The 13,370-nt window shown below is 45.3% G+C and overlaps 1 protein-coding gene across 1 annotated transcript in view; it reads left to right on the top strand.

The window, feature by feature from the left end:
* The first annotated feature begins 4,808 nt into the window (after positions 1-4,808).
* Positions 4,809-13,370, top strand: part of arnt2 (aryl-hydrocarbon receptor nuclear translocator 2) — a 44,887-nt gene continuing 36,325 nt past the window's right edge. Inside the window, exons 1-2 of the mRNA XM_079165877.1 lie at positions 4,809-5,086; positions 12,909-13,020. Coding sequence (XP_079022003.1) covers positions 5,056-5,086; positions 12,909-13,020 — 143 coding nt within the window. The 5' untranslated portion in view covers positions 4,809-5,055. The remainder of the gene's footprint in view (positions 5,087-12,908; positions 13,021-13,370) is intronic.

The following is a 13,370-nucleotide window of genomic DNA, read 5'->3' as shown; positions in this document are numbered from 1 at the left end:
TATGGCATCTAAAGAAAAAGAGAGAAGCTGCCGTGAATAAATTGTTAGAATCGAGAAAGACAGATTTTCTTATTGTCCCCAGGGGTCAGACCCCAGAAACTCCAAAAATGTGATCCTACACAGATCCTCCCTGCCTCACAAACCTGTCTATTTTTCTCTTAAATGTCTCTTATATTTCCTCTTAATTTGCTGTTAATAGAGAATAAAAGAGAAGTCAAGTCCAAAATGCACCAAACATTCTAAACCATCACAATGTGTGCTGAATGATGAACCCCACTATCATAAACTGGAGGCCGTGGCTGATTGTTTATTATAAGCATAGCTGACGCCCCCTAAACACTATGTACGGGTGGGTGTTGTGCCGTGTGCAATACGTTGCCACATGCCCAAGAACTGGAGGGATGCCGCCATGAAGAGGCTGCAAGAAGAAGAGCTTCGGCAGTAGTGAAATCAATACTGTTAAATAAACAAAGTATACATGCTCTTCTTCTAGAGGGTCAGAACTGATGTTACAGGAAAATCTAAACGCCTGCTAGAGCATCATGTCAGCCGTTCAGAAGTGAACATGCTTCCAAGCATCCTCTACAGCTCACAAGAGCAAACGAGACCGTGGTTCATTGGGTTCACTGCTGAAGCCAGCAAGTTTCCTTTTAAAAGAGGTTGAAATGAGGCAGATAATGTAGGAGGCAATGTAAAAGGACATGTAATGATGCTGCACAGAGAGAGACACTAACGTGCAGACTCTGCAATAATAAAATGGTTGGATTCAACCTCTCCCATTTCAATTTAGCTGTCATTGTTGTATACAGTTGCTGGTACTCTCCAAGCTGCGAATGTTAGTCACGTTCAGCTCTGCTCTGCTTTTCATCTGAAATCGTTCTTACTCTCTGGTCAATGTCACCTATTTCTGACAACAGGAGCATACAGACAGCAAATTCCTACTCGGAGGTCAGATGCTAGCTTCATGAACCAAATGTGAAAAAATGAGCTGCTGGGAAATCATGGTGTAGCTTCAGGCAGCGTTCAGACCAACTTTAGTCCAATATTGACTCGAACAACATCTTTAAAAAAAACACTTTAAAACAACAGAACAGGAAAATCCAAATTGTCATACCAGTAATTCCACAATCCACTGCACAAATACCTCAAACACATCTGAACATTACACACACTTGTCAGACACCTCACAGCATCAGTGACTGTAATCCTCCAGCACAGCCTGGATCACAGCATCCACTAACAAATGAAGGACTGTTGCCAGAGCAGCACAGTGCAGAAAAAAGACAGAGAGCCAGCCAGCAGAGGAATCCCAGGGCTTCTTACCTGCTTCCCTCACATCCTGCACGGCTGCTGAAGGTTGGATGGCAACCGGTCTGCCGTGAGGAAGCGCTACAAAACGGAGGGAGGAGAGGGAGGTGGCGAGGAAGGTGAGGAGTTGAGGGAGGGTGGCAAGTTAAAGGAAAGCGAAATCCTTTCTCTGCATACTGAGCCCCGCAAGCAGAGCACAGCAGAGAGCAGCACACGTCTGCTCCTGCTCCGCTCCCTGTATGTGCAGCTGCTGGTGTGTGTGTGTGTGTGTGTCCACAAGAAAGATGCTGCAAGTGTGCATGGTATCATATCAGCGTAGCTGCCAACCGGGGCTGTGAGATCTCTCATTGAAACATGTCTGTGTGCTCTTGTACTTTTGCATATACATTTCATAAACTAAATGTCTTGATATGATAGAGAGCTAGCTAAATTCCAATTTGTGCTTCTTTACTTTGAAAGAAGTATTTGGAATTATGATTTCAGTTTGGGACTAATATTTGGATTAAGCTTCGGTTCATTGCTTCGGTTCATTGAGGGGAAAGGTATAACCTTTCCCCTCAATGAACCAGTGATATTCTATGTTTTCTTATTGTCAACAAATCCAATGAAAGGTCCACTAATAATCCCCAACAAATGCACTATTTCTTCCTGTTTGTATAACATTTTATAAACTACAGCGGTCAGCTGTTTCAGGGATTATTAGCCTTTAAAATATGTAAGTATAAATTCGTCACGCGTGTTTAACTTTGCAGTTGGAATGAATGGACGTATGGCTGGGGAGGTCGCAAAGTGAGAAACGCACTCACACATCGTTGGTTTAGCCCTTTGAGCATTTAAAAATAAGATTCTATGTGTCAGCTGTTCATGTCTTTATGAACCAAAGGACCTGCAGCTGAGAGACACAGTGTAGGGAAGTCAGCATGTAGACACGTTGTTGGTTTTTCAGTATCAGTTGTGTATCTGCCAGTTTGATGTTTCTTTCTGCCCACTTGTTGAACAAGTTGATAACACAGCTCTGAAGGGACATTTTCTGTCAGGCCCTCTTTGACAGGGCTAGAACATCAACTGGGCAAAGTGGGGAACTGACCCTGAACCCCAGGGGTCCCAAGAGCCCCAGGCTTATATTGGTTTGTTCTATTTTATTGAAATGGGTTTGGGAATATGCAGCACTCAAGCAGAATATCAACTGCTCTATTGCCTGATATTTTGTTGTACTTCTCGTTTGTGCATTAATGTTGCACATTCCTAAATGAATCTTGTTTAATCAAATTGCCACACGTCAAACCTGAAAGGCACAGGGCTTCACTAAGACCTGCGACAGGGGTAGGATGAAGTGTTCAGATCATCTCCAGACAAGACGTGTGTTACGACAACATAAGGAGGGACACAACACCAAAGTAGATGCAAAACCCAAAGGTTTATTACAGAACACGGGACAAGTGGAATGTGCTAACTGACTGAAGACCAGGGTCTGGTGGCAGGCAGATGAGAGAGAGCGAGGGCGGAGCAAGGAGGCGCTTATATAGGTGAAACCCAGCTGCACCTAGAACTCAGAGACATGGAATACACATATGCACACACATACCCAGCAGGGCATAGAATTATATGTAACACGTGTTCAAATAACAACCAAAGGTAGAAAAAACAACATCGATGAAGCACAAATGAAAAGAACAGAGTTTAAAAAACGAGACAATATGATTCACCAAACACAAATCATGACAAAATGTCAAATGCTTTTTTAGTTCAAATAGATTTATGTGCAAATATCCAACTAAACAAATACTTTTGTTTACAGTATCATTTTATGGCTTATTATAAAGTGTGAAAGACACATTTATTTATGGACCACTATGATTTATAACTGCAATATTACCAAATGAAAAGGATAAGCACCAGCCAGAGAGCTTTTTCACAACCTGGCAACCCAAAGGTTGGTTCTTATTGCTGTCTCCTAAAGCAATGTTAAATATAAATAATGTATCACCAAATAATAGAGCCCAGTGCCGGAGAGCAACTAACACTTAAGAGATAAATGAGTATATCTGTTTCCTGCCTTCCACTTTATGATTCGGCTCCGCCACATTTTTCTGATGGAAATATTGTACTTTTTCTCCATCACATATAATATTTAACACACTACTGTTAATATTATGATTTTACATACAAAACATGATCTGTGTATAGAATATGATGCATTGTTATGGATTAAAGCGCACAGCAATGAAATGATATAAAGTTCCACCTCAACCTGTTACATGTTTACAGCACTGCTTACAGAACATAACGTACGTCAATAATAACCAAATGATATTGTAATATTACACTGACAGGGGCCATTCTGCATAATGAGTACTATTACTTGTGATCATTTGGGTGCATTTTGCTGATACTACTTCTGCAGCTAATATTAGTAAACTGATATTTTGAATGCAAAACTTTTACTTTAGGTAGGACAGTGCACACTATAATGACTGAGCCACTGCAGCTGTCATGTTGAGAGACATCACTGTTCGCTCCGGCATGCAGATGTGCTCAACATGTCAGTCTCGACAGATGTTGGAGCCCAAACATGCTACCAAATAGTATCGTCTCATCACACCATCAAAAGGAGACTTGGCATTGAACGCTGGAATACCAACAGACATATTACCCAGCAATCATCAATATGAAAGAAAATAAGAAACGATTCATTTAATTTGTATATAGAATATTTATAGTTTATGTAGAATATGCAGCATCTACTTTTGCCATAGATTATTATTGACTATTTTACCCCCAAAAATTAGTACCATGATGGAGATGACTTAACTTAATAGAATTGATCAAAAACACAACAATTAACATGATTTGAACTCTGGAAGAGCAAATAACTACAATGTGATAGTGCTCATCGGTCTAATATATAATAACCATTCAAGTCAAATACAAGTGTTATAAAATTGTACGTACACCTTATAGCAGTTTACCTCAGTAACTGTTCTGAATACCTTTCCACCACTGCTTGCTGTAGAGCAGTCTATTCATAGGTGACAGAGTTCTATTCCAGTAGATGATCTGAATAATACACCTGCAATAAGCTAAATTACTTACAACCTTAAAAACGGTGACTTTACATAAAATGTGTGAAAAGGCTAGCTGCCATCTTGGGCTGTTTGAACACCGGGGTCTCCTGAGATGAGCCGAGGAGGCTCGTGTCCGGTGGAGGGTCGAGCAGCTTCGTCCAGCACAGGGCAGCTTTCCACGGCTCGAGGAAGAGTTCCGGGGCAGTGCACGACACACAGCATCAAAGACAGAAAACACAAACAGCGCAACAAACATGTGTCAGATCCAACGATCCAACGTCAAACACTGAGTAGCGATACATTCAGAAACAGTGTACGTCTGTGCATTGCATTCATCACTGCACCAGTCACACTGTATAACATTAATGTATTCAAGCAACCCTAAAATCTCGCGGTGCTACCACTCAGACATCTTGCATTTCACTAAATCTGGTCTTGGGAGAAATTTTCCATCAAACATAGCCTCCCTCTCCCCCCGCTGCTGAACGCGCACAGAACACGGCTTTCGAGGCGTCTGAACCCAGACTAGTTTTCCTCCGCGTCGACGGGTGTGAGGCGGTCGGGCCCGAGCCTCGCGTGCCAATTCCGCGGAGTTTAGACGCTCTCTCACGGGGACTCTCCAACCGTATTGTGCGTCATCTCCATCGCTGCCGTTTTTGTTATTTTTCTCCATTGAGGAAACATGGCAACTCCCGCCGCGGTCAACCCGTCCGGTAAGTCGGTACCCGGTGTGTTGTTGGGGACGAAGCGGGATGTTTGCTGCTGTTGTGTAGAACGGAGGCAGCGAGCTGGCTCTTCTTTACGCTGTTGCTGAAGAGGGCCGCTGAAGAAGCCTGTTCTCCAGCATCCATCCCCCTTCCCCCACTGAGCCGCCGCTCACTACATTGACTCAATTCACGGGCTTTTAAGCTAACTTACGTGTCCTAACGACGCGGCTGTGGTGTTATGTTGTACATTTATTCGCATATGGTGTCGTGTTTTGCTTCTGCTTTTCTCGGGTTAAGCTAGCCCTATGCGCTCATTTCACCGTCTGCTTTTGCTCTCTCTGTGATACAAAAGGTTACTTTGCATATCGTTGCCCTCCAGCGTTGCCCTTCATGTCGTGTGCTACATCGGTGACATTTTAACATGTGTTGTTGTGGAACACCTCCGTGTGTCCGTGAGTCTCTGCTCCTCGCCTGTTGAGCCATTATTGCTCAGAAAGGGTCTGTTCTCCCGGTGTGTAACGTCACCGCGTTCTCAAACCGTAAGTTATTTACAGATCTGACAATACATTCAAATTAAATGATATTGGCCCGACGGACCTTGTTCAAGTTTTTTTTAACGATCTTTTTTAAACCCAGTGTGCAGTCCGGCATCGAGCAACCAGACGTCCCGCTAACGCGTACGTGAATAATACGTGAACTTGCAGAGCCCGTGTCCGTGTTGATCACTGCGGAGAGCCGCGGATAAAAGTTGGGGTTGAGCAGAATGACGTGGTTCTTGGTTGTTTACACCTTTGCCGATTTACTAGAATTGGAGGTTAATATGTAACAGGTCCTCTGTGAGGCTCTGCGGGCACGTGAAGGTTTCAGGAGGAACAAAGGAAGTCATCATTGTTAAACGTTTGAGTCGAGTCTGGCGTGATGTTCTCAGCGCTGAGCTGCTGAGGTTGATTTGGCTTCTAACAGGTTTGAATGACTCACCCCCAGATCAGACGTTATGCTGAGCAAATGTACTGAAACCATCCTTCAATGAGCCTGATAATGAAACCCTATTTACAGAATGTAGTTCCTCATTTTAATATGTCCTGAGTCAACTGCCACGTCAATGACTTATTAATACATTACAGTTGAATGAAGTCATTGTACACAATGTACTGTAGCACGCCACAGTGGGTGTAACGTTGTTGTTATTCAGCAGCTTCTTCTTCTCTATCTGGGTACAAGAGAGGAGCTGTCCATCCCAGGACATGCAGGGCTCACAGAGGTTCCTCTGTGAGCCACTGAGACCTCCACATGAAAACATGTCATGCATGCTCTCCCTCACGCTCGCTGCCGTCTCATTGGCAATGTAAATGAAAAGGGAATATAAATAAAGAATTGTCTGGTTAATGGCACCGTGGCTGCATACAGAGTGTGGAGACGAGGTGTTGTTGGAATGAACAATGCACTGATGAGAAAAACAACCCTGTCAGAGGAGAGAAGGGCAGAGCCAGATGATCCCTCTGTCTCTGGTTGGACGTTCTAGATGAGAGTACGTTACCGTATGGAAGCAGCACGAAAGCCTCCAGGCCAGGGCCGACCTGCTGCTTTTACTCTGATCCCCTCATGTTGTGTGTGTTGCAATGTAACGATCCGCTCAGACGTTTGAGGGAAGCGTGCAGTGAGAGCTACGTGCAGCTCCTCTCTCCGCTGATTAAGTCATGCTTAATGCTGCTGCTGCTGTTGCTGCTGTAGCCAGAGGAGGACAGCGTTAGCCTGCTGATCTGCGATCAGCCTCACTGTTTCCCACGGCACGGCGGTGTGGTCAGGTGCGTTGACCTCGGACCAGATACCCGGGGACGTGGGAACGCTGTGTCACTGCAGGATTATCTCCAGCTGGCCTTCACCCAGATCCAACTGGTGTGAGCGCAGGTGAAACCTGACGAGCGAAAGGATCTGATGAGGGCTGCGTGTTCAGAGGACAAGGAGGATCTCAGGACCAGACAATTTACTGAACAATAGTTCTGAATGATTTCTGTTTTCATTGATTTGTCAATCAAAAGAAAATCAATCCACAACTTTTCCCATAATCGATTAATTACTCAAGTCATTCATCATTCAAAATGCCAAACATGAGGATTTGCAGCGTTTCTGAATTAGAATGTCTCGGACTGTCGGACCAGACAAGCAACTATCACTGGATTAATAATCAGCAGCTCAATCGATATGCTAATTGTTGCTCGTGATTTCTCTGGTTTGTGCATTTTAAGACTTTGACTTATTCATCGAAATCACAACAAATATTTTGTATAAAATGTGTTGATAGAAAAGTTTTGATTCAGTTCAGAAAGTGTTTTGTTGTTCTGTAAGTATCCAGTCATTTCAGTGAGTAGAGTCATTTCTTATTACTTTATCTGCTAATTCTAATACCGAAAGGCCATATCCGTCACAAATCCAATGATATATCTATATAGTGGTACCTCTAGTAGTAATGGCAGTTATTAGGGAATTCAGTAGCGGTGTAATGGTGCACAAAGCTCACCGTCCTGTAGGTACCTTGGTGTTGGTACATATCCGGTAAAATAGCAGGAAAAAGTTGTTGTTCATTTATTTTGAAAATGATTAACATTGGCCATAATACTTTTTAAGACAGTTGGGGCACTCAAATACAGTCCTACTGTCAATAATACCCGTAGGTGATTGATGATTGTGTAATGCTCCATTTTAAGACTCGACATGTAGCTTATGCTCGTCTATAAAGGGCAGCACAGCGGACTGACTAAAGGTCACCCTGTAGCAGGGCTCAAGTCCTCCAGCATGTGTGCTAACCCCGTGTAGTCCACGCTCACACGCGCAGTGATGCTCTACAGTGTAGTCCACGCTCACATGCGCAGTGATGCTCTACAGTGTACGCTCACACGCGCAGTGATGCTCTACAGTGTAGTCCACGCTCACATGCGCAGTGATGCTCTACAGTGTAGTCCACGCTCACACGCGCAGTGATGCTCTACAGTGTACGCTCACACGCGCAGTGATGCTCTACAGTGTAGTCCACGCTCACACGTGCAGTGATGCTCTACAGTGTAGTCCACGCTCACACGCGCAGTGATGCTCTATAGTGTAGTCTACGCTCACACGCGCAGTGATGCTCTACAGTGTAGTCCACGCTCACACGCACAGTGATGCTCTATAGTGTAGTCCACGCTCACACGCACAGTGATGCTCTACAGTGTAGTCCACGCTCACACGCGCAGTGATGCTCTACAGTGTAGTCCACGCTCACACGCGCAGTGATGCTCTATAGTGTAGTCTACGCTCACACGCGCAGTGATGCTCTACAGTGTAGTCCACGCTCACACGCACAGTGATGCTCTATAGTGTAGTCCACGCTCACACGCACAGTGATGCTCTACAGTGTAGTCCACGCTCACATGCACAGTGATGCTCTATAGTGTAGTCCACGCTCACACGCGCAGTGATGCTCTATAGTGTAGTCTACGCTCACACGCACAGTGATGCTCTACAGTGTAGTCCACGCTCACACGCACAGTGATGCTCTATAGTGTAGTCCACGCTCACACGCACAGTGATGCTCTACAGTGTAGTCCACGCTCACACGCACAGTGATGCTCTATAGTGTAGTCCACGCTCACATGCACAGTGATGCTCTACAGTGTAGTCCACGCTCACACGCGCAGTGATGCTCTACAGTGTAGTCCACGCTCACATGCGCAGTGATGCTCTACAGTGTAGTCCACGCTCACATGCGCAGTGATGCTCTACAGTGTAGTCCACGCTCACATGCGCAGTGATGCTCTACAGTGTAGTCTACGCTCACATGCGCAGTGATGCTCTACAGCGTTAGTGACGGCGGCTTGGTCCTCATCTGCTGTGGGAGGCTGCCTCAGTCCGTTTGGGTTTCGGCACATTCTGGTGATGCCGTCCTAAATGAATCCACAGATGGACCCGACTTCAGTTTAACTGTTGGCATAAAGTTTCACGCAATTCGTGGCTTTGTCAACCCGGCTAACAGGACTGACCAACTAGCATGCCACGACTCAGCAAACGCTGACAGCCATAGCCCAAACGGTCAGGGTAACACTCGGGTCCAGAACTTGTGTTTGCAGCTGTGCGACTTGTAGAGCTGAGCTGTTTTGGGTCACAGGACGTACCGAGCGGCTGTCGCATGTTGAACTGATCGTCCCGCACCAAACGCTTCAAGTCAAATACAAGTGTTGCACCCCGACAATGAAGCATCACCCACAATGCATTAAACACATGGGAATGTCTGTCATCGTATTTAATGATGTCATTTCCCTAAAACGTTTTTAAAAGTTCTCCATTTGAATGAATGGATTGTAGTGGATATAGGTGGTCTGGGCCGGCCCCCTTTGTGTGAAGCAAACCGCAGTGAAAACGCCAGCACAACATTTTGTTAGATAAAAACATTTTGGAAATGATTACATTTATTTTGACTCGACAAAAATGCTTAATAGTTTCATAGTTTTAGTTTAAGTCAATACATTTGAGTCAACTTGATTACATTTAGTCAAAATGTTTTCTCTCTTGTCAGATTTTATTTGTTATAATGTCCTTTTTTAGTGATCAGAACATTATATGTAATTGTTTCTATCTTCTAAACCAATCGTTTGCTTACTTCACAAAGGATTTTTATTCCATGATGTTGAGTGATTCAGAATGCAGCTCTGAGACTCATTAGTGATGCGTGGGTCAGTGAGTCGCTATGAGAGCCAATCAGCACCGGCCAGCATGCAAACACCAGCGTTATCAACCACTCGGATCAGAGCCGCAAACTTTATGCATTAGAGGAAAACAAGTCAGGAGCTGAGGACAGAGACGGAGTCTGTCTGTGTGTGTGTGTGTGTGTGTGTGTGTGTGTGTGTGTGTGTGTGTGTGTGTGTGTGTGTGTGTGTGTGTGTGTGACAGAGAGAGATTGAGACAGGGGAAGAGGAATCGGAAGGTGAAGAAAACAAGTAGAACGAGTACTGTCACATTTGGCTTCGACTTGGTACTGAAGTATCGATTCTCTGCGACAACTCTGTTGGTTATGTTTTTTTAAATACTAAAGAAAGTACTTTGAATATATGTCTGCGTGTGTTTTTCTGTGTATTCCCTTCGGAATGTGAATGTTAAATGTCCGGAGGCGGTTGACAGACGTGGTGGTTTGGGAAAAGTCATCTGCAGGGAAGACAGAAAGGACGACAGACGAGAGAGAGGGAATAGAACAACCTTGTCAGAGAGCGCTGATTGAAGAGGAGAAAGTTCCTCCACGGGCTCATTAATGCATTTCACCTCAGGGCTTTTTAGCTGTTGGCTGTCTGAAGATGTGCCTGAATTCAAACCAGGCTTGTGATCCACTAGCTGTGTGTTTTTAAGACCCTGCATCAGAGGAATGCAGAGATGGTCCTCTTACGCTATAGACAGCTGTGGCTTTAGTGCTAATGGACACACATACGTTCCACATGTCTGCACTGAGTCTCATGTCTTGTCTCTTATCATAGGACAGTAAGCCAATATCAATATGGCAAGGCTGACTAACGCTGTTGTTTTAAACTGAATCCAGTTTAAAGTTCTTGTACTGCAGCTTGTTTTTTAGGCAATATTTAACATTTGTTAAGTTAAAACATGTTTGTCCTCAAAGTAAGATATCCTCAGGACAAAAAAGAATTGTATTGGTGCTACGCTACAGTGGAGAGCACATCTGTCGACAGACGGACAGACGCAGTGCTGCCTCCGTGGTAGTTCCTGCATGATGACTCACACACACTCTGGACCCAAAGTTCCTTTTTATTTTGTATAATCACAACGTCATCCTCAGCCCCAGAAGTTCTGCTTCTGTGAACAGAGGCTGCGCTCACACAATAGTTTCATGGACTGAATTCTTTGAACAATGCCGGTCACTTTTGTCTGAGACCACCACTGGTACCAGAGCGGTGCAGCAGCAGCAGCACCGGCTGCAGGGTTCTGGTACCAGAGCGGTGCAGCAGCAGCACCGGCTGCAGGGTTCTGGTACCAGAGCGGTGCAGCAGCAGCACCGGCTGCAGGGTTCTGGTGAGTCTCCAGTGAGACGGCAGAGCGGCTGAACACAACCGGCCACGAGAAGTCGTCTGTCCGAGCGGCAAATACACGAAACAGATCATCTGCTCTGTGTTGACATGAAGTGTCGTGTCTCTGCTCATCTTTTCTCTCCATGCCTTATGAATGCATAATGTAGACTTGTTCTGTATGTTAATTATTAAAAGAACACACACATACAGCACATGTGTGTGTGCTGCTGTCTCAGTCCAAAAAACCCAAATCTATTGAGAAGAGATAGATGTGATCGTGTCATGTTTTATATCAGATTCTGCCTCAATCCATATTTGTTGGCGCTTAACCTTTCAAAAAAATACATGTTTTCACTGCGGTCAAAAGCTGCTCACACACAAAAGGAAGGCTGGCAGCTGCACTAACACATTGAAAGCTTCATCTGAATCCTCAATAGGAGCTCTGAAGGTAGAGCATCCGGTCCATGTGTGTGACGGAGCCGGGCCGAGTGTGAACACGGAACGCACAGCGAGCAGGCGAGGAGGACATCGTGACAACAAGGCTACTGGATTATATTACACTATGTGTGCTGTTTTTACAACCCTGTCTGTCGAGAAAGTCTAATAGCAACCATTGCTCAGGGTGCGATGTGGTTTGTTGTCAGAGCCACATTGAGACACAGGGAGCTGCTTCACTCTTAATGTTCATCACATACGGAGGATTGGTGCTTCAATGTTCTCATATTTTAGCAGAAACGGTGAATAATGGAACTCGCTTTAAAAAGCCAATGTATCTCTTTATGGCACAGGTGTAGCACTGTGAATGGTGAAGTGCACCATGGGTAATAGCCCACATTTGTGTGATATATAGAGTGCCTTTTTAGACTTGGTAGGAGAAAGGCAGCAGTGTTCCTGCCAGGCTGAATGAGCGCTGATTGTCAGACGAAGCAGCTGAGTCCTCATCACATACCGCTAGTCTAGAGCTGTGTGTTACTCAAACCCACTTCATGAATGAATGATGGACGGCTGCTCCTGCACTGCAGTGTGAGTGTGCCTCTCTGGGAAGACGTGGAGGGGGGAGGAATGCACACCGTATCAAATATTAACTATGTTGCTCGGTGCACTGGGGCGTACCGGAGGGTTTGTTTGGCCTATCCGTTGCGGCCGACCGAGCGAGGGAGTGAGTTGGTGTGCAGAGGAAAACGGCGAGCCGCACAGAACGGGTCGGTGTGTGAGGAAGGACAATAGTGCACGTGAGAGAGAAGAGAGGATGATGAACACAGTATAATTCCTTCTCAGCCATAATGACACACATGCAACAGCAGCATGTGTTTTACTGCCGTCACTACTGAATGTGCACATAGTGCTGGAACATGTGTGTATTTTAAGATGGAATCTGGTAACCACAGCCCTTCACTGTGTGGGCCACACGCCTCAGTCCTCTGGAGCACTATGGTCCAAGTTTAAAAGGGAAGTCCTCGTCTCAAAGCTCTCTCAGGCTCTTTGTCTTTGTGCTGACACACACACACACACACACACTCCAGCTCAGGACAGCGTGCGACACACATCATGGCAGAGAGAAGAAAAAGATCAAGAAAGACTATTTAGTAATAAATAATAAAACACTGTTGAATGAATACGATTATGGATACGAGTGCTAGTAACGAGTGACAACGAAGGACGGGTCAAACTAAGGCAGGAAGCGGAGCAGGACACAGACCGTGACGCGATTATCTTCTGTTCATAATCATAAGTAACAGTAACATACCTCTGCTAACCCTGATGTTGTGCTCTTGTCTTCCCAGAGATGGGCAGCGAGTTGCCAGGCACAGTGGCGATGCCGGGGGCCGTGGGCGGCGGTCCGGTGAGGATGGGAGGAGCTGTGCCAGGCCGGGGGGGCAAGAGGAGATCTGGAGGGTGAGTGTCTTCAGTGCTGACATAACACTTCATATACATTACATACACGTTACCAGCAGCACTCATCATACAGTCGTATCGTTTAGTTTATAGCTTAAAGAGCACATTGAAGTGTGCAGCCCGGGTCCCCAGCTGGACATGTGTATGCACATGTGGACACCCTGCTTGTGTCCAGCTGCCACAGCTAACCTGGCTTTTCAAAAATGCTACTTCTTGCTGCTTCTAGCAGCTGTTAGAAAACGAGCATGGTGCTGCTGCAGGTTATTCATTAACCAGTGTGCTCTGTTGTTCGGTGAGCACACTGGTTAACGGGGCTAACAGTGTTACTGTTTGATTTAGCTTCCCAGGCG

This window comes from Pholis gunnellus (genome assembly GCF_910591455.1).
Source record: "Pholis gunnellus genome assembly, chromosome: 1".
Classification (NCBI taxonomy): Eukaryota; Metazoa; Chordata; class Actinopteri; order Perciformes; family Pholidae; genus Pholis; species Pholis gunnellus.
This window is presented reverse-complemented; position numbering and strand designations above follow the sequence as displayed.